Raw genomic sequence first — 20,420 nt, forward strand, 5'->3', positions numbered from 1 at the left:
CATGATTCTAACGACCTAATTGGAACATTATTCAGGTAATCACTCCAGAGCGCTTTTGAAATAAGAAGGCATTATAACATTTGTAAAGAGAAAAAGAAAAAGAAATGTTAACACCTAAGTCACTCTCAGTTATGTTTACCAGCAGGAGGTATTTTCAAAGTCTGGGCGCATAATGAAAATCTAAGTGAGTTAATTTTAATTAAACACTGGAAGCCTGAGCATACTAAACTGAGATAAATAAATTTTTACAAAAACTGAGGTATCATTAAGCATAATTTAAATGTATTTCTTTTCACTTGGAACATAGGTGGATCTATGCTTCTGATAACTAACAGCAGTTCAAGAGTGATGGAAGTTTCACAAGAGTGCTGATGCACAGGGGCACATGTACCCCAATGTTCACAGCAGCACTCTCAACAATAGCCAAAACATGGAAAAAGCCTAAGTGTCCATCAACTGACCAATGGATCAAGAAGATGTGGTTCATCTATACAATGGAATACTACATGGCAATGAGAAAGAACGAAATCTGGCCATTTGTAATAACATGGATGGAACCTGAGGGTGTTATGCTGGGCAAAATAAGTCGGGCAGAGGACAGATACCCTATGTGTGCACGTATAGGTGGATTAGGAGGAACTTAACGGAGGACCATGGGGGAGGAGAAGGGGAAATATATTTGGGGAGAGGGAGGAAGGCAAACCATGAGAGACTCTTGAATGCTGAGAACAAACTGAGGGTTGATGGGGATGGGGTAGAGGGGAAGGGGGGTGACGGGCATGGAGGAGGGGACTTGTTGGGATGAGCACTGGGTGTTATATGGAAACCAACTTGACAATAAACTAAGGAAAACAAAAAGAGTACTGGAAGTTATACCAGCAGAATCTAATCTAGAAACAGCTTCATTCCTGACTCTCCCTCCAAGCTGGGGAGGAAGTCTCACATTTTGGAAAATCAACCCAAAATACCTTTTCACTTTCCCTTTTAGCTTTCTTTACTACTAAATTGTTTTAAATTTCCCTCAGTTGCAGGTACATGTAATCATTTTTAAAATTCTAAGGGTTGTTAGAATAAAAATAGATAGAATGTTGCCCAATCAAGGGTTTTATGCTTATTTCTCTAAGTTCTCATCCCTAGTGACTTTGAGAAACCACAGAACTACAATGCCAATAAGGTAGAGGAAGAGAATAAATTAAATAAGACCATTCTTAAACTGGTAGGCAACCTTTAAAACATCTTCTATACTGAATATTTAAAAAGCTTTCCAAAAAAGTACATTAAAAAAGATGCTTCAGTGAAAATGCTACCTATAAGTATAATAAAAGTCCCTTACTCTATCTGCTTTAATATTCAATAATGCATTGATGAAATAAAATCTTTTCTTCAAAATATCTGCACAGAGATATTTGCTTTAGTTTTACTTTTAGGCAAGTTAAATTTGGCATAACACAGTCAATGTGTGGCTCATGCTTATTTTTTTAAATAGTCTTTAAGACTCTATCTCCTTTGGCGTGAATACTGAAGGACACTTGAAGCAATGCTAGAAATTTGGGAATGATGCCCAGTTCTTTTACTATACAAAAAAAAAAAAGAAAGTGTTCAAGACTGTTGACACAGAAATGTAAGTTTACAGGAAATATATCCTGTGGATCAAACTATTAAATCCCTTGACAATGTTTCTACTGCTACTCTTACCTGCTCTAACAAAATTTTGATAGTCATGTGGTTCCCGTGTATTAATGGGAAGAATTCACTTGATAAAATGAAGACAAATCACAAACCAATTTGGAAAGTCACTCTTGTTCCTAACAAAAAATGACTCTTCCTTAAAAATGCTGGAAATGTGCACTGATATTGTACAACATATGAACATAATTGATAAAACTAAATTTCTGAGTCATCCTCTGTGGCTCCCTGAGGTTCTAATGGAAGAGACTGTCTCAGGGGCCTTTGTGGACTCATCCTACGGGCCAAATTGAACATGTGGAGTCTGGCCCTCCTTTTCCTACTAGAATCATAGTAGATATCCTTCCATTTTTTTCCAAACTGAAATCCAACTATGAAAGATTGTATGTACATATCATGCTTTACAGACGATTGACAGATAGATAGATAGATGATAGATGACAGATAGATAGATAGATAGATAGATTCATTCATTCATTCATATTTAAGGGAGAAGGGGAGCAATGAAGCCTATTGACACTGGCGCTGACCAGCCTAGACTCACCTTCATTTCTTCCACCGCATTCTCTAGTTCTTCTGGTGACTTGTACTCAAAATCCCTCTCCAGGTATTCTTCTTCTGCCTGGGTCATCCATTCCTGCATCTCTGCCAAGTCTTTCTTCAAGTTCACTGCTTTTTCCTGACTTTCAGACAACCTATTTTTTTGAATAACAATCTGGAAAGGAAAAGCCATTCACCCAAATAAACAAACTCTAAAACGTTAAATGTCAAGTTCTAGTTCTCAGTAGCTAAGGACACAGTGATAACTTTCCACAAAGTGTTTTAACATTCAGACAAAATCCTTTATACATTTTGTGCTGATGTTGTGGAACATAAGCAACAATGAAAACAATAATTATAAATGGGACACTACACCACATGTTGGATACTAATCTAAGCTGGAAATTATCTATTATCATTTGAAAAATGTATAACTTTTGCCAGAGCAATCCCAAAAGAAGGAATCTAACCTACAGCAATAAAAGCACATATTTTAAGGAAATTTACTGTAGCATTGTTTATTATGAGGGGAAAAACCTGGAATAACCAAAAAATTGGTTTTCTCCCATAAAACACTGCTGCACAGAATTTTGGTTTTGATAATCTACTATACTTGTAATATTGCACAAAGACACAAAAAAGGTTAAATTAGAAAAATAGGTATGATCTGAATCTCATTCAATAACTTAGTGAAATATTTCAGATAATCAAGTATTTCATATAAAATTACGTTGAGAGAGATCCTCCAACCACAAACTGGCTTCCACTGTGGGAGAAGGTACCATCCCACAGAGATCACCCAATGCTCACTTCGTTGTTCAATATTCCTCCTACTCAAATCAAACCTCAGGGTAGTCGTCACGTCATCAGGCTTGTTCAGCTGCAAAGGTGATAGTGAACGAAAGCCAGAGCAGAAGCAGGATGGCTCTCATGAGAGAAAGGCAAAATCCTTGGAGGTTTTCCCGTTTCCACTCTCCCAGCAGGATCATAGCCATAAAAATAGAAAGGGCCCAAACAGGGGCTCCTGGGTGGCTCTGCTGGCTAAGCATCTGACTTATATTCAGTCATGACCTCACAGTTTGGGGATTCAAGCCCCATGTTGGGCTCTGTGCTGACAGCTCAGAGCCTGAAGCCTGCTTCGGAGTCTGTGTCTCCCTCTCTCTGCCCCTCTCCAGCTCATGTTCTCTCACACACTCTCAACATTAAATAAATAAACTCAAAAAAAAAAAAAAAAACTTTTTAAAAATAAATAAATAAATAAATAAATGGGGCCAAAAAATAGCTTTGATTTCACTGCCCTGTATGGCACTTGAGGAGCCTGCGGCCAGCCGTACATACAGCCCTGAGTCCTATGTCTTGCTGATCAGCACTTTACACGGACGGCTGCTTTTAAAAATATATATAAATATAGATTCCTTGAGTTTCACTTTCAGAAAATTCTCCTTACTAGTAGTTTACAGACACCAGTCAATTACACAGGTCTCACAGATCCAGAGAGAAATGAGAAAACTAAAGACACTGTAATAAATTTTAAAGAAAAAAAAAGGCTGAAAACTAGATTATTTACTGTCTTTCAGCATTAAACTGTTCCTCGTTTCATGGTGTCATGGATATAACATATAAGACAGTGTTTATGTGTTGATTGATTTTATATGTCCGTCCTTTCTTAACAAAATAAAAATTTAGCAACATTATATGTGTCCAAAACATCTACACCTTTATACTACTCAATGAAACACAATACTCTGGAACTCCTTTATATAATCACTCAGACAACACATGGTCGCCTCTTTACTGACGACACTTAAAAATTCCCCATACATTTACTCTCACACAATGAATCAACAGTAATTCACAATTGTTTCTCTGTTCTATCTGTATGTGTATATGTATGTATGTGGGTAGAGGCATAAATTTCAATGTCTATGTCCATATGCATGTATGTATCTGGCTAGCTGTTGCTTTCTTTGCTGCCTGCTGGTACTCTCAAATCATTTTCCTTGTTTACTTTCCCCAAAATCTCAATAAATTCAAGCATGAACCATCAGATTATAACACACTTAGATAAATTTTAACTTGGCCAGAAGAGATGACAGTATGGAATTACTTTCTTAAGTGTGGTAATGGTTCTGTTGCTTTGTAGATTGTCTTTATTCACGAGAGAAGTATTTAGTATTTAATATTCATGCTAACATATTCAGGGATGAAGTGTCATGACAGTTTCAAATTCCTGCCAAAAGTCCATTTTTAGGTGGAAAAAACCCATGTCTGTGTGTATGTGTGAAGAGAGTGAGGCAGAGAGAGAGAAAGCAAATGCAGGAGAACATTAACAACCAGCAAATTATGGAATGGATCCACAGCTGCTCCTTCTACCACTATCTAGACCCTCCTTGAAGTTTGGGCATATTCCAAATAAGGAATTGGGGGGAAACAATGAAAACCACACAAAACAGTCGAGGATGCAAATATACGTTTTCCTACATAAACATTAACCAAAAAATATTGCATGAAGAGATAGGTATCATCTACAGGGCTGTCTGGGACATTTCTACATTTCACACCTTCTCCTAAATTTTCCCCTTCCTCACCCACTTCAGCTTGTGTAACCTCACTAGCAAAGCAGAAGCAATCAGAAAACTACACCACATTCTACTGTAACCAGAGTTGCCTTCTTTCCATTACCATGGAGGAACTATCCAACAGCAATTCTTTCACTGCGGGAGTGGCTCTCGGCCCTCTCATATATGAGAGACTTCACTCCAGAAATTATCTGCTCCAAAACTCTTCTGCATTATTATTTTCTCCAAGTGAGGTCCTTCTTTTGAGGTATGCAAATTTCCTGTTAACATTCCTTATTTCTAGAAATTACAGGGGCGCCTGGGTGTCTCAGTTGGTTAAGCACCTGACTCTAGATTTTGGCTCAGGTCATGATCTCAAACTTTATTGAATTAAGCCTGTCAGGCTCTACACAGACAGTGCAGAACGTGCCTGGTATTCTCTCTTCCTCTTTCTATGCAACTCCCCTGCTCATTTGTGCTTGCTCGCTCTCTCACTCTCTCTCAATAAATAAATAAACTTTAAATAAATAAATAATAAAAATGAAAATACTTCTTTGGATCCCCAGGCCCCCTCTCCCAACCCATTTCTCTGCCCCCTTGAATAGAGAAATAGCAAAATTCCTCTGAGTTGCTTCTACCTGTCCCAGTGGCTCACTTCCCACTCTCTGCTCCACATTCCCCAGTGGGACTCCCTTGCCTTCCATACCACCGGATCCACTTTTCTCAAGGTCGTTTAAAGCCTCCCTCTTGTTAGATCAAAAGCCTGACTTTCAGTGCTCCTTGGGCTCAACAATTCTCAGTACTGGGCACCATGGAAAGTTTTCTCCCCGTGGCCCCCAGATCCCATAGGCTCCTGGCGTTTCTCTACTGGCTGACCCTTCCTTCTTTGTACCCTTGGCCTCTCGCTCTTTCCTCTTTCCAGCAGGAAGCGCTGAGGAGCTCCATCTGTGTGTCTCATAATCTCACACTTAACCCTGCCAGAATGGAAATCATTTCACCTGGCCTCACGTAAGTATCTCCTCCTCAAATCTCTACCATTTCAGCCAAAAGCAGCACAATTCAGACGAAGTGGAAGCTTTGCACAGACCCTCAGCTATCCTTGACTACTCTCTTTTCAGGATCACAAATCCAATCCATTACTGGAGACTTTTATCTCTATTTTCAAAATACAGTCCAAACCTAACACTCCTCATGACATACATCCACCACTATCACTCTAATCTGAGGGGCCAAGACAGCAATAACCTCTTAAAATCCGTTTTCAGGGGCACCTGGGTGGCTTAGTCGGTTAAGCATCCGACTTTCGCTTAGGTCATGATCTCACGGTTCGTGGGTTCAAGCCCCGCGTCGGGCTCTGTGCTGACTGCCAGCTCAGAGCCTGGAGGCTGTTTCAGAGTCTGTGACTCCCTCTCTCTCTGACCCTCCCCTGCTCACGCTGTCTCTCTCTCTCTCTGTCTCTCTCTCTCCTAGAAATAAATAAAACATTAAAAAAAAATTTAAATATCCGTTTTCATTCTTGCTTTCCCAGAGCAAATTATCCACATGGTAACATCACTTCCCTGCTCAAAAACCCCTGCTTTCTGTGTGAAATCATTCTTGACATAGAAGTTTACAATTTTGCTTCAAAGGCCATATACTATTCATGCCACCTGCATTCTGACCTCAAATCTTACCCACCCGCTAATTCCTCTCTTCATTCTATTCCAGCTACTCTGCCTTTCTAGCTCTTTGTTGAACACTCCAAGCTCATTCCCACCAAGCAGCCAAACTGAAAAATTAGTACCGTCCCCTAACTGAAAGAAATACCCATTTTTTGCACTAGTTATTCTAGACCACTGTTTTTCAAACTGAATGAGCTATAAAATGAAATCAGTCACCGAAAAAAAAAAGCTATCTGCCTCTTAAAAAAAAAAAAAGACAGCAAGGTTGAAAAACTTACCTCCTTGCTAAATTTCTCCACTTGCGTTTGATAGTCAGCTAGTTTCGTCTGCATCCAAGTTTTGATTCCAGCAACTGGACAGCTTCGAAGGTTAGCCTCTATTTCCTTCATGTCTTTCAGAGATGATTCAATTGTTTCTAATTCATTAACAAAGGCCTGAACACATAAAACAAGCCCATGTTGAGTTCATTCCTATATAAGTGGATGCCATAATTATAAATTGTCTGCTTACATCCCTGAAAATATTATAAAATCAGACTGCTTGGGAGAGAGGACTTTTAACTATTTAAGAAATATTGTGCCTTGAGAAATTGATTTCACCTGTGGACTTCATAGAGCCAGCTGCCAAATTAGATTGGAAATATTTGACTCTCAGCAGGGAATAGTCCCCTCAATTAATTCAGAGAAGCCTAATGATTTCACCAAATATAAATTGCATGCAGTATTACTGGCAAATTTCACTTGTTAAATATGTTTTTCTTTAAGCCTCACCATGTGGCACAATAAGAACAATATAACAATTGGTAATTGTGACACTAAAATTGTCATTGGACCATAAAATAGCAGCTCCTAATGAATTAAAATTGCTCTCGTTCACTCTATGCACAATTCAATGACCCTGGCCAAAAAATGAAAATATGAATAACCATCCTTTTAATAACTATCAAGTCAAAAAAAGGTTTATGATGAAAGATATTTTATCTAGGTTTATTGTCATGTCATATTCTTGCAATTTTAATAACAGCAACTAACAAAGAAGAAAATGCTATTTATTATAGCAGAGTCCCTAAATCAGCAAAACTCACAGAGCACTGGTCAAGCTGACGCTGTAGGCCTTCAGCATCTCCTTGGACAGCCTGCTCTTTCATTAAGAAGTCTTTCACATCATCCATCCATTTCTCAATGACTTTCGAATCAGCCTAAATCAAACACGATAACCAAGGGGGATATTACTCAGTGACATTCAACCCGCTGCATCTCAAGATCTATTGCTACTGGAAGAAAGGCAACCTTTCAAAACTCTGATAGCATCATTTTCATTTATTGTATTTCTTTTTTTAAATCTTCCAAATTTGAAAATAGTGATCTTTATGATTGACTAAAATCCTCAAGAGATGACTAGTGATCATTCTAAAAATTTCAAAATACTCTCCAGTGAACCAAGCTACTTTGCTTAAATGCGAGCAATATCAATGATTACAAATTTTTTAATGTCCTTACAACATTCTGCACAAAACCAACTATTCTTCCTCTGGAATGAATGGTCAAGATTGAACCTGCTATTTCATGTATGGGTATTACACTCATAAAATGCCATCTAAAGTTGTTTCAGTTTTGTTTTTCTTATTGTAGGGTTGTGGGTTTTTTGTTTTTTTAATTTGTTTTTTAATAGACATTTTAGTCACAATTATTATTTATGGTTGGCTAAAACTCCAAAATACCCATAACTACCTCTAAATTACATTTCCCCTATCTCATATTGATTGCTTAAATGACTTCTGTAATAAATTCAAGACTGATATTTACAAATATTAAATAAATTACAAAAATTAAATTTTGCATTATGCTAACAATAGTTAACAAGGTAATCATAAAAAGCCAACAAAATGACCTGAATTTTTAGTCTCTCCACTTTCCTATCAGCTATTCCTCCTGTCACTTAAATGCAAATCTGACAGTAGAGGTGTCCTTTTTCTTTTGGGATTTTTTTGTTGTTTGGGTTTTGGGGTTTTTTCTGGTGAAAAATAAGGCCAGGGACAGTGTCTACCTGAGCATTTCCCCATGAACACCCAGGTCATTCATCATTCAACAAAGTTTTGGCTTAGTTTTCAGAATATGGGAATCTATGTAACACTAGCATCTAACTAGCTTGCTACCGGGGCGCCTGGGTGGCTTAGTCGGTTAAGCGTCCGACTTTCGCTTAGGTCATGATCTCGCGGTTCGTGGGTTCGAGCCCCACGTCGGGCTCTGTGCTGACTGCCAGCTCGGAGCCTGGAGCCTGTTTCAGTCTGTGACTCCCTCTGTCTCTGACCCTCCCCTGTTCACGCTGTCTCTCTCTCTCCTAGAAATAAATTTAAAAAAAAAAAAAAAAGAAAAAAGAAAAAAAAAAATTAACTAGCTTGCTACCTCCTTCTTATAAGGCTGGAAGAGATTTCTCAAATATTTTAGTGATGAAGTCAATACTTGCCAAAAATGAGTTTGTGAGCCATTATTTGAACCAAATGAGCATATATAAGAAATGTCAGATAATGAATCTGTATATCTAATAATCTAGCATCCCTCCTCCAAAAAATAAATAAAGGAAAGCAGTAATTAAAGGAAGTAAGTCTGAGCAAGGCTTCTTGGTGGTGTCCATGATTCCTGGTGACTGCCACATTCTTTCCTAATCACCTGTGAGATCTCTGGTTTGCCATTTATCTACAGCTCTGCCAGGAACTGACATCAAGCTTACTTCAGGTCTTTAACTTCTAGAAAATAATGTTCCCCCTTAATTAAGACATTTATCATCTCCATTTTTCTGGTCCTTTCACACAAGATGAGACCTTGTGGCCTTGAGACCACGAGTAAAATCCCAACATTACTTGGAATGTAGATTTAGGCATCTGAAGGATCTGGGTAGTTTTCCCATCTAACTCCTGATCTAGGCACTAATGTTCCTCCAAGAATGATCATCTTTCCATTTGCAAGGCCCTCCTCCGATGAAGACAGGGAGCAGAAAGCACTTGTTGCTTAGGCCTTTCAGCCTCCTCGACTGACACTGTGTACCCCGCACACACGTCTAAATATAAATTCTTCAAAGACCCTTTCAGTGATGTGTGCACTTCCTTCAAGCATGCTTTCCCTCTGTTCTTTAGCCTGCCTAAAGAACTCACATGCACTCTTGCTCTTATGTATTATTTTAACTGATTACTTGTCTCTTCTGTGTTTGCTGTATGTCCTAAGATCATACCATACAGGACTACTCAGTAAGACATGACCAAGGCAGGGGGAGGTAGGATGCAAAAAGATAAAAATGCAGGGGTACCTAGGTGGCTCAGTCAGCTGGGCACCTGACTCTTGGTTACAGCTCAGTTCATGATCTCGTAGTTTATGACTTTGAGCCCTACACTGGGCTCTGTGGTGAGAGCATGGAGCCTGCTTGGGATTCTCTCTCTCTCTGCTCTTTCTCTGCCCCTATACCGCTCACGCTTCCTCTGTCTCAAAATAAATAGCTTTTTAAAAAAATTTTAAAAGATAAAAATGCAAAAAGAAAGTACAAATACATCTATAGAGTTCATAAAAGACTTCATTTTAGTGTCCATTTAACCTGTTGCCACTTCCTGCACTGTTACTCTCCATTCTAAACCTTTTAAGAATTCAAAGCAACATTGCTGGTATATAAATGGGCAATTCATTAACTCCAGTTTTGAGTTTAAAATATGGATAGGGGTGCCTGGGTGGCTCAGTTGGTAGAGGGTCTGACTTCAGTTCAGGTCAGGATCTTAGAGTTCATGGGTTCGAGCCCTGTGTCAGCCTCTGTGCTCACAGCTCAGAGCCTGGAGCTGGTTTCGAATTATGTCTCCCTCTCTCTCTCTCTGCCCCTCTCCCCTCTCTCTTTCACAAATAAATAAACATTAAAATAATAATAATAATAATATATAACAAACTGACAGTCTTCTGGGCCAAGGATTTTGAAATTTATGTGGAAGCATTACGCTCCATGGAGTTTTTCATCATAACCAGCCTTGACTGAAATGAGCAGCCTCAACAATCCCAGTCATTGGCTTGTGAGAAGTGGCATCAACCCCCTCCCTCCTCTCTCTCCCATATACACACAGACCCATGGGAGCACACACAATTCACACATACCTGTTCCTTCTCTCTCACACACTTTAACATGAGAAAAATGAAAGAGGAAAGCAACAGACACAGACAAGCCATGAAGACCAACTGATCACCCCAACAGTAACAGAAGAACAGCCAGGAATTTGAAAATCTGTTCTCCCTACTAAAAATCCTTCACGTAATCCTGGTCACACTGAATTCTAAGAGAAAGCAGTGTGACCCATGATAAGAAAGATGAAAGTGTAAATACCCAGGTCTGCACCTTACCAGCCATAAGGTCTTGAGAAACTCACTTCTTTTCTTTGAGCCTCAGCAGCTCATCTATAAAATGGGAATAAAAACAACTACCTTGCCTCTAGAAAAACAGAGATAATGTTTGGACAGAGCCTGGGATAGAGCAGGCATGCAATAAATTCTAGCTATTATTACTAAGATCTACAAACCAAGTGCTTTATTACCAAACTTAAACCATAAAGAGTTACCACTTCCAAGTTCACAAATGAGCTCACCTAAAGAGAGTACATGCTGGGATGAGTCAGCTTAATATTTTTAACTATTGCCAACATTAATCCTTGTTCTTAAAAGTAACTGTGTAAAAGAGCTACTAGATCTTCAGAATTCAGCTCAGCAGAAGGAAACTCCATTAACTGTTGGGAAGCCCAAACTTTAGAAAGGCCTGGTAGCCGCAGACTTTCACAGAATCCACCACCCCGTGGGTACACCATGAGGGAGGTGTTAATAGTTTAGTAAGATCCATATTAGCTAGTGTTTGTGTGAGGTAGGTATGGGAGATGAGGAGCTCTGCTCCGCCCTCCAATACCTCCTCTTTCCCCGGAAGGAAATTATTGTCTCAATCTATGACACGTGTTTCCTGTGCTTTAAAAAAGTACCCAGAGTCCACTCATCTTTAAGTTAATCATACAAGAAAGAAATTCCAAAGAAAATGCAAGAGCTTACATTATTTCTCTGCCCACTAAAAAATCACTCCGCTTACGCACTTACGAGTTTCCAATGTACAATATTTATTTTTTATCCACCCCCATCCACTTATAGAATATACACATATACATTGTATACAATATATATTCTGAATATTATGTATGTTCAGATTGGGTAATTTCTAATGTTCTCTCTTCTTCAGGTGACCTCAGCTCTTTTGAAGCAATAGAAAATATTTTAAAATACTAGTAATCTTTTAAAGTAACTATCTGTCATTATTTCACAGGTACAAAATAAATAAACTGTAAGTCCTAAACTACATTCTTATTTATATTAACAAAATTCTGAAACAAATATAAAATGACTAATATGGTAGTTCTGGAAACCAAAGGATCAAATATTCAAGTTTGGAAGGGCCCAAATTTCCACACTGACCAACACTGCTCAAAAGTACTCATTTGTATGCATCTGAGATGGATAACACCTGCTGGTGGATCACGGAAAAGGAGTGCAAGGTCATAAAAACAACTCCTTTAATCATGAAACACCCCATCTCCCAGCCTGGCCCCTGAGCTACGGATGGAGAAAATCTGAAGCTTGGTAACTCGGGGTTTCAGACAATAAGATTCCAAAGTACACAACTACCTCCCAGGATTTTGTTGACAGCTACATTCTTGGCATTTTATTTTGCTCCTTCCCCATCTGCTGGAATGTCCACAGCTTTTTAAGCAATTTCCAGCCCAAGACACAGGCAAGAAGTGTGAAGCCAGAATTAAAATAGTAACTTAAGGTAATGAGGCTTTTATTTAGTTTGGTTTTATAATATTCATGAACCTCAAAACACTCTTTAAAAAGTGCTCCTTCATTTAGTAGGGAAGACCAGCAATGACATTGCTACAATATTTATCATCTGAAACTAAGAAGGGTTCTTAAATGTAAGATTTAGAATGTACCAACATTCCCTTTAGTAAAGTGCATTCAAAGTAAGAAAAAAGAAAAGACCGTATAGGATCATGTTATCAGTTATGTTTCCAGGAAACAGTGAAATCGGCCATGTTGCAGATTATTCTTACAAGGTATTTACCATTGTGTTCTTACTCTGAAGTGCTTTGCAGAGTGATTTCAAGGCCCAGTTCTGCATTTCTCTGAGCTCTGGTGTATCCCCTTCCACAAGTTGGGTCAGTGCACATCTGTTCAGTGTGTGTCTTTAGTGCTCAGCAAGTGAAGGAAGGAGTGTGAACTACACAGGGTCCCGCCATTTAAGAAAAACAGGCATTTAGATTTTAGAGACCCAACTTCATAGAGAAATATGAGTGGGTAAGAGGCCTGTAGGCACTTACAAACCAATTACATTCACACCCACTTACTTGTTGTTTGCCACACAAGGTTGTCAGGTAATCAAAGAGCTCAGTCTTTGGGGGAGGAGAGACACACAGTCTAGCCTTAATAAAAAAAAAAAAAAAAAAAAAACTGGCCTGAGGGCACCTGGGTGGCTCAGTCAGTTGAGCGTCCAACTTCGGCTCAGGTCATGATCTCAAAGTTTGTGAGTTAGAGCCCTGCATCGGGCTCTGTGCTGACATCTCAGAGCCTGGAGCCTGCTTCAGATTCTGTGTCTCCCTCTCTCTCTGCCCCTCCCCCACGTGTGCTCTGTCTCTCTCTGTCTCTCAAAAATAATAAATGTAAAAAAAATTTTTTTTAAAAGAAAATCATTAAAAAAAAAAAACTAGCCTGAAATGAGGGACTGTGAAGACAGAATGAGGCATAGTAGAATCGCAGAGGAGGGAATAATTAGCTGTGGGCATGGTGGTGAGCAAAACTGAAGACTGCTTGTAGAACAAGCTTATTCTTAAAGGATGAGCTCAGAAGAGGAAGATGTGAATTCCTAGCAAGTAAGTGACATTTCCGGAGAAAGGCAATTATCCAATGTGGTCTTTGTGATCCACTACACTGTTTCCTTGCAGACTCAGCTCAGGAAGGAGGGGGTGGGGGTGGGGACGCAGTGCAGGAGGGGCTTCAGGACAAGGAAGGGCAGAAGCTAGGAGATGTTTGGGAGTGTGCTCTGCATTACCAAGGCAAACACAACCACATCATTTCCAGAAATAGAACTCTGCCACCACTGTGGAAGATGGATTGGGGAGGGGGGGGGGCGGGTGGAAGTTGGGAGTCAGGTTTAAAGGGCAATGGGATTGTCAGGTCAAGGAACTGAGAGTCTGCACAAAGCAAGAAGAGGCTACAGGAGTGTGTCTGAAGAGGCTGGAGAATCAGTAAACATAAGACAGAGTTTTGTGTGGGCCTTGGGGACACTTGGACGATTTTGCAGTGATACCGCACCGCAAAAGGGGAAAAGAAACAATACCCTGAATCCAAAGATATTATTACTGGTGATAAGAGATAATATAAACAGCCTCTTAGAATTTTATAATATTTAATCCCCATAACTCATATGAAAATCAAGTAAAATCAATAATGAAAAAATTTTCTCATGTATTTTTAAATGTTTTGCTGCCTAGAAGTGGGAGGGTTTTCTGTGAAGTACCTTTTAAAAGCACCAATTAATTTTAATTCTTAAGTACAGGAACTGAGGTCATTACTTTGGCATGGAATAGAAAAAAAAAAAGAATTTAAGAACTTACGTGAACATGACACTGAATAAGAATAGGCAGGCCAAATCTCTACCTGTACAGAGAAACCAGCCATACAGACAAAGGAAATGCAGGCAGATGAAAAAAACTATATTTGCCAACAAGTAACAGAAAACTAAAATCTGCACAGAAATAACAAAGAGCCTTTTACAAGTACTGTAGGATTGTAGGAAAAACAGTAGACACACAGCTATGAAATACTTTCAAAGTTTAAATGTGCTGTGCCAATAAAAGGCATCATCATTATTTTCAGTATGAGATTCAGACACCAAGCTCATGCATCTGTGTACTACTTAAATGTCCTTCATGGAGCTCCAACATCAGTTACTTCTATTAGGATGAAAAAAAATGATTAAAATTTGTAACATTCATAAACTTCCTCTTTTACTTGGAATATGTTAACCTCTAACAAGAACTCTTTTCCTTTTAAGTTATTCAACAATTCCATATATCACCCCATGCTCATCACAAGTGCACTCCTTAATCCCCATCAACTATTTCACCCATTCCCCCTGCGCCAGCCCCTCTGGTAACCATCAGTTTGTTCTCTATAATTAAGAATCCGTTTCTTGGTTTATCTCTCTTCTTTTCCCTTTGCATATTTGTTTTGCTTCTTAAATTCCACATAGGAGTGAAATCACATGCTATTTGTCTTTCACATATTTTGCTTAGCATTATACTCTCTAGATCCATCCATGTCATTGCAAATGGCAAGATTTCATTTTTTTTTTTTTTTATGGCTGAGTAATAGTCCTCGGTATGTATGTACTTAGCTTCTATCCATTCATCAGTCAGTGGACACTTGGGCTGCTTTCATATCTTGACTACTGTAAATAATGCTGCTATAAACATAAGAGTGCATGTATCCCTTTGAATTAGTGTTTTTTTTATTCTTTGCATAAATACCCATTAATGCAATTGCTGGATCATAGAGTAGTTCTATTTTTTAACTTTCTGAGGAAACTCTATCCAGTTTTCCACAATGGCTACAGTGCATGGAGTGTTCCTTTTTCTCTACATCCTCAACAACACCTGTTGTTTCTTGTGTTGTTGAGTTTAGCCATGACAGGTGGTGATATCTCTTTGTAGTATTGATTTGTATTTCCCCGATGGTAAGTGATATTAAACATCTTTTCATGTACCTTTTGGCCATATGTACATCTTCTCTGGAGAAATGTCTGTTCATATCTTCTGCCCATTCTTAACTGGATTATTGATTTGGGGAGTGTTGCATTTTTATAGAAGTTCTTTATGTATTTTGTATACTACCTCTTTATTCAATATGTCATTTGCAAATACCTTCTCCCATTCTGAAGGTTGCCTTTTAGTTCTGTTGATTGTTTCCTTTGCTATGCAGAAACTTTTTATTTTTATGTAATCCCAACAGTTTATTTTTGCTTTTATTTCCCTGGAGATATACCTAGAAAGTTGGTATGGCTAACGTCAAAGAGGTTACTGCCTATGTTCTCTTCTAGGTTTTTTTTTTTTTTTTTTTTTATGGTTTCAAGTCTCACATTTAGGTCTTCAGTCCATTTTGAATTCATTTTTGTGTATGGTATAAGAAAAATGTCCAGTTTCTTTCTTTTGTGTGTGGCTGTCCAGTCTTCCTAATGCCATTCGTTGAAGACACTGCCCTTTTCCCATTGGATATTCTTTCCTGCTTTGTAGAAGATTAATTGGCCATATAATTGAGGGTTTATTTCTGCGTTTTCTATTCTGTGCCATTGATGTGTGTCTATTTTTGTGCCAGTACCAGACTGTTCTGATTACTACAGTTTTGTAATATAATTTCAAGTCCAGAATTGTGATGCCTCCAGCTTTGTTTTTCTTTTTTAAGATTGCTTTGGCTATTGAGGGTCTTCTGTGATTCCATACAAATCTTAGAATTGTTTGTCCTAGTTCTGTGAAAACTGCTATATTTTTGATAGGGCCTGCACTAAGTGTGTAGACTGCTTTGGTTAGTATAGGCATTTTAACTTTGCTCTTCCAATCTATGACCATAGAATGTCTTTCCATTTCTTTGTATCATCTTGAAACCCATTGTTAATATTAACTGCCTTCAGGAAAGGAAATGGTTTTGGGGGATGGAGAACTCCACATGTTCACTCTAAATGCTTCTCTATTATTCAATTTCTTTGCAATGAGCAGTCTCTATGCATTACTTATATAATTAAAAATGCATTTTAAAAATAAACAAGCCAACCAATTTTTTCCTAAGAAATGCCATCATACAATAACAATGAATCAAAAATCTGCTGTGTCTCCTGACTTAAAGGCAAACAGAATTTAAATGGCTAAAAAGTGTACATTGGGGTCATTGAAAAGGGAGAAAAATGCTAACCTGCAAATGAATATTTATTGTAACTAGCTTTGGGTAAAAAATTAAGTTTTCCTAAGAGAACTGTAAGTAATTAAGTAACAAGAAATGCCTTCAAAGCAAAGCAAATGAAGGAGTAAAAGTTTTCTTTAGAATTAAAAAAATATATATTTCAATAAAGAGGCTGCACAATTAGGGAATACAGACACTGTCAAAAGTCCTGTAGTTAAACACAAAAAATAAAGAATAGCTGGACTTCACAAATCTGCTACTGTGAAAACAACTAAAATGTCTAAATATCTGGGGTATTCATTATGGAAATAAATTTGGCACACGTTCCAACTGCCAGTGCCTGGATTGGCTACATTAGTCACAACCATGCAGGAAAACCTAAAGCTGGATTACTAGAACCACAGGACTCTCTTCTGTGTTTTGGAAGACCATTTATTTTCTTTAAACTCCGTATTAAAATATTGGCACCTATTTAGCTCACCCTAAAATACACTTTTGCAAGTCAAAAGAAAATTAACCTGTAAATTTCCCTAACTACATCTCAGATTTAAACTTGAAAACAAAGCAATGCTCTTTAGAAAAGATGAGACATCTCTAATCCAGCATTGCTCAACCTTCACACTACTGACATTTAGGGCCCGAAAATTCTGTTTTTGAGGGAATTCTTGTGCATTAGCTGTAACCTGGGCCTCTGCACACTAGGAGCTACTCCCTCTCCCCCAAAGCTGTGACAACCAGAAATATTTCCAAACATTAACAAATGTCCTAGGGGAGGGAGATGCAAAATCACTTCAGTTGAGGCCCACTGATAATGCAATGCTTGAGCTATAACCAAAAATTTTACAGTCATGAGCAAGGGTAAGTCTGGTTTTTTAAAGTTGGTGAGAATTATAACTGAAGGCAGATAAGGGGAAGTGGATCCACTCACAAAGTTAAATGATTTAAAAATACTAAGCTACACATAACACACTTCTCTGCTAAATTAATGCTTTATTCTTTTTTTAAAAGATTTTTTTACATTTATTTATTTTTGAGAGACAGAGTGAGACAGATCACAAATGAGAGAGGGGCAGAGACAGAAGGAGACACAGAATCTGAAGCAAGCTCCAGGTTTTAGGTGAGCATTCGGCACAGGGCCTTGAACTCACGAACTGTAAGATCATGACCTGAGCCGAAGCTGGACACTTAACTGACTGAGCCAACTAGGTGCCCCAAAATTAATGCTTTATTCTAAGGAGATCTCAGTTTCGGTATAGAACTGCAGTTTACACTTAGAAAAAACAAGTTCTTTCCACTACCAACACACACACACACACACACACACACACACACACACACACAGAAACCTCACTATCTTTATTCTCCTGGTCACTCAATGGAACTTTCCACTGGGGCCAAGCTCAGTGGTCACCCCTCTTGTCTCATCCTTCTGGATACCTTCACACTGATCTGTAGTCTATCAGCCCCTCTTCTACCACATGTTCCCTGATTTTGATTCTTAAAACATCATCATCATAAATTTTGTCTTCATTTTCAATCTCTTCATTTTCTTAACAACATGCTTTACACAAATTCTCACATCCATATGACATATATATATTTCATATATATATAAATAATCTCATTTATATACTCTCTTGGAATCTAAATCCAAGTATATGTATAGATGTAACATATTACATATGAATTTATATCCACATTTAAATCTATTAGTAATTTCATTTCATTCATTGAAACATATTTCAATGCCTTCTCTGTGCCAGGCACTATACCAGAAGTCTATCTTGGGATACAACAGTGGGAAAACAAAACACAAAAGACCAAAGTAAGGAGATATCAGGAGGGCAGGGAAGAGAGTATGATTGACTTAGCCTTCATCCAGACCTTTTCTAATAGGAAACCAGGTGATTTGCTGGAGCCCCTTCTTCACCTTCCTCAAAGATGAAATGTTAAAGTCCTGTCTTACCTGACATTGACTTATCACTTTCCCCTTAGGTCCTAACATTTGTCCTTTCCTCCAGAACTTCATCACTGCTTCATCTGTTGACATTTTCAGATGCAGGAAAGGATTTTACTTTTGAATTTTCATGTCCCTCAAATTACCTGTTTTCCCAATCTGATACCAGTTATTGATAGCCTACTTCAGATTTGCCTAAAGTCTTCACAATGTCTAAAGCCTTCAAAAACCAGCTTCAAGCACTCACTGTCTGCTACTCGCTGGGCAATTTTACCACTCTAACCAAAGTTCTCTTGCAATCTAATCACTGGTCTGAATATCATGCCGGCTCCTCATCCCTGGAACATTACTTTGACCAGTTTTAAGCAATTTTCTCTTTCTTCAAGATCCAGTTCACCTCTACCAAGAAGCTCTCTTGCAAAGCAAAAGGAAACAAACGTGTTCTCCAGCACATTAAGAGCAAGTCAGAAATCCCAACTTACATACATAACAAATGTGGGACTAGAAAAAATGCAAAATATCCAAATAATACATACTAGAGTCTTGCATGATAAATTACCATTTTACTCTCTTATAAACTCCTAACGGCCTCTGGCCTCTGGATTTACCTCAAAAGCTCCAAGTTTGGGAGCCATTTCTTCAAGCAAATGAAGATCTTTGGAAACCTTGACCTTTAATTTGTTCCACTTTCCCTGAACATCATCAAATTCTTGCTTATACATTCTTTCTACCTCTGGAGAAACATTTTTCTCCAAAGCCTTTGTTTCTTCTGCAAGTTTACATAATGTAGGTTTTTGATTCTCAAGGACTTCATCAAGGGCCTGGAAAAAATTTTTTAAAGATTAAAAATACGCACAATAATTTGTATAGATTTAATAATATGGTCTATAAACAGTCTATGTTCACTTTTTTAAAGGTATTCAACTACAAAAGAATTGTGTAAAAAATCATGAAAAAAAATAAGCATAACCAAAAAAAGTTAAAGCTTTCCCTTTGTGAGTTGTGAATGGGCCAGAAATAATATATTCTCCACACTAAAATCCAGTACAACAATACACTCAGTGAGGATGAAGTGTGCAGTGCTCAATGGTTAATCTGTTTTATCTGAAGAAATAATGCACAGTCATATATCCTAAGTGACCAGAGAGCACTTTCATTCAACACAGAAAAAAGAACACATCAATTCAAGTCATATTCATTTCATTAAAGATATTTTAGCAGATTATGACCAAGTTGAGAATTCTAGACTAATTGCGATACAAGGAGAAAATTTTTTTATTTTATTAGTAATATTTAATAAATATTTTTCTTTCAGCTGAGGTCCAACATTATAGTAACTAACTTTCAAATTATAAGGAGCTTTTGATCAATTTTGACCACAAATGGCTAATATTTTTTTAGGTAGCTGAAAAAATACTTCAAAATAAGTATTAAAAATGACCCTAGACTTCTAAAACCTACAATATATATTACCTTTTTTTCCTGCAGGGTTTTCTCCACCTTTGTAAGATCATTCAAGGTACTCAAAGATGTTTGGGCCTTACTTTCTGAATCATTTAGTATATCCTGCAGTGTTTTCAATGTTTCCAAATATGCATGTCCAGGTTGGCAATTCAGTTCTGTATATTTAAAAATACTTACTTTTAGAACACAGTGTTAGGAACCTATTATTATTATTATACATACTATTAATCTTCTCTACATAAGTGAATCCTAATAGCTAATAAGTTAAATTCTGTAATTAAAATTTAAAAGGGTCTCCACTAGTTACTAAGCTAAATCACTCCTTTGGCATTTCTGAGAGTCAGACAGTGACTTCATTCCTGCAGATGTTGATGTTTGAAATATTAACTAACTCACTATCATTTTTTCTTCATTTCATCATGATGAAACATCTCTCTAAAGATGGTACTACAATGTTTCTTTTGTCTCATATAATGTCCTTTCCCCCACTGGCTACACAAAGAATAAAAGAAAACCAGGGTCCCCTCAACCAGTCTTCCTC

The 20,420-nt window shown here is 37.9% G+C and overlaps 1 protein-coding gene across 4 annotated transcripts in view; it reads right to left on the minus strand.

Annotated features, from left to right (window-relative positions):
• UTRN (utrophin) overlaps nt 1-20,420 on the minus strand; it is a 576,845-nt gene that overhangs the window by 334,274 nt on the left and 222,151 nt on the right. For all 4 annotated transcript variants that reach the window (XM_039230877.1, XM_039230878.1, XM_039230879.1 and 1 more), the window contains 5 exons: nt 19,889-20,034; nt 19,024-19,236; nt 7,530-7,643; nt 6,724-6,879; nt 2,231-2,401 (listed from right to left, as the gene is read on the minus strand). In XM_039230877.1, coding sequence (XP_039086808.1) covers nt 2,231-2,401; nt 6,724-6,879; nt 7,530-7,643; nt 19,024-19,236; nt 19,889-20,034 — 800 coding nt within the window. The remainder of the gene's footprint in view (nt 1-2,230; nt 2,402-6,723; nt 6,880-7,529; nt 7,644-19,023; nt 19,237-19,888; nt 20,035-20,420) is intronic.

The sequence above is a fragment of the Hyaena hyaena genome, unplaced genomic scaffold (assembly GCF_003009895.1).
Source record: "Hyaena hyaena isolate Hyena2069 unplaced genomic scaffold, ASM300989v1 scaffold_52, whole genome shotgun sequence".
NCBI lineage: Eukaryota > Metazoa > Chordata > Mammalia > Carnivora > Hyaenidae > Hyaena > Hyaena hyaena.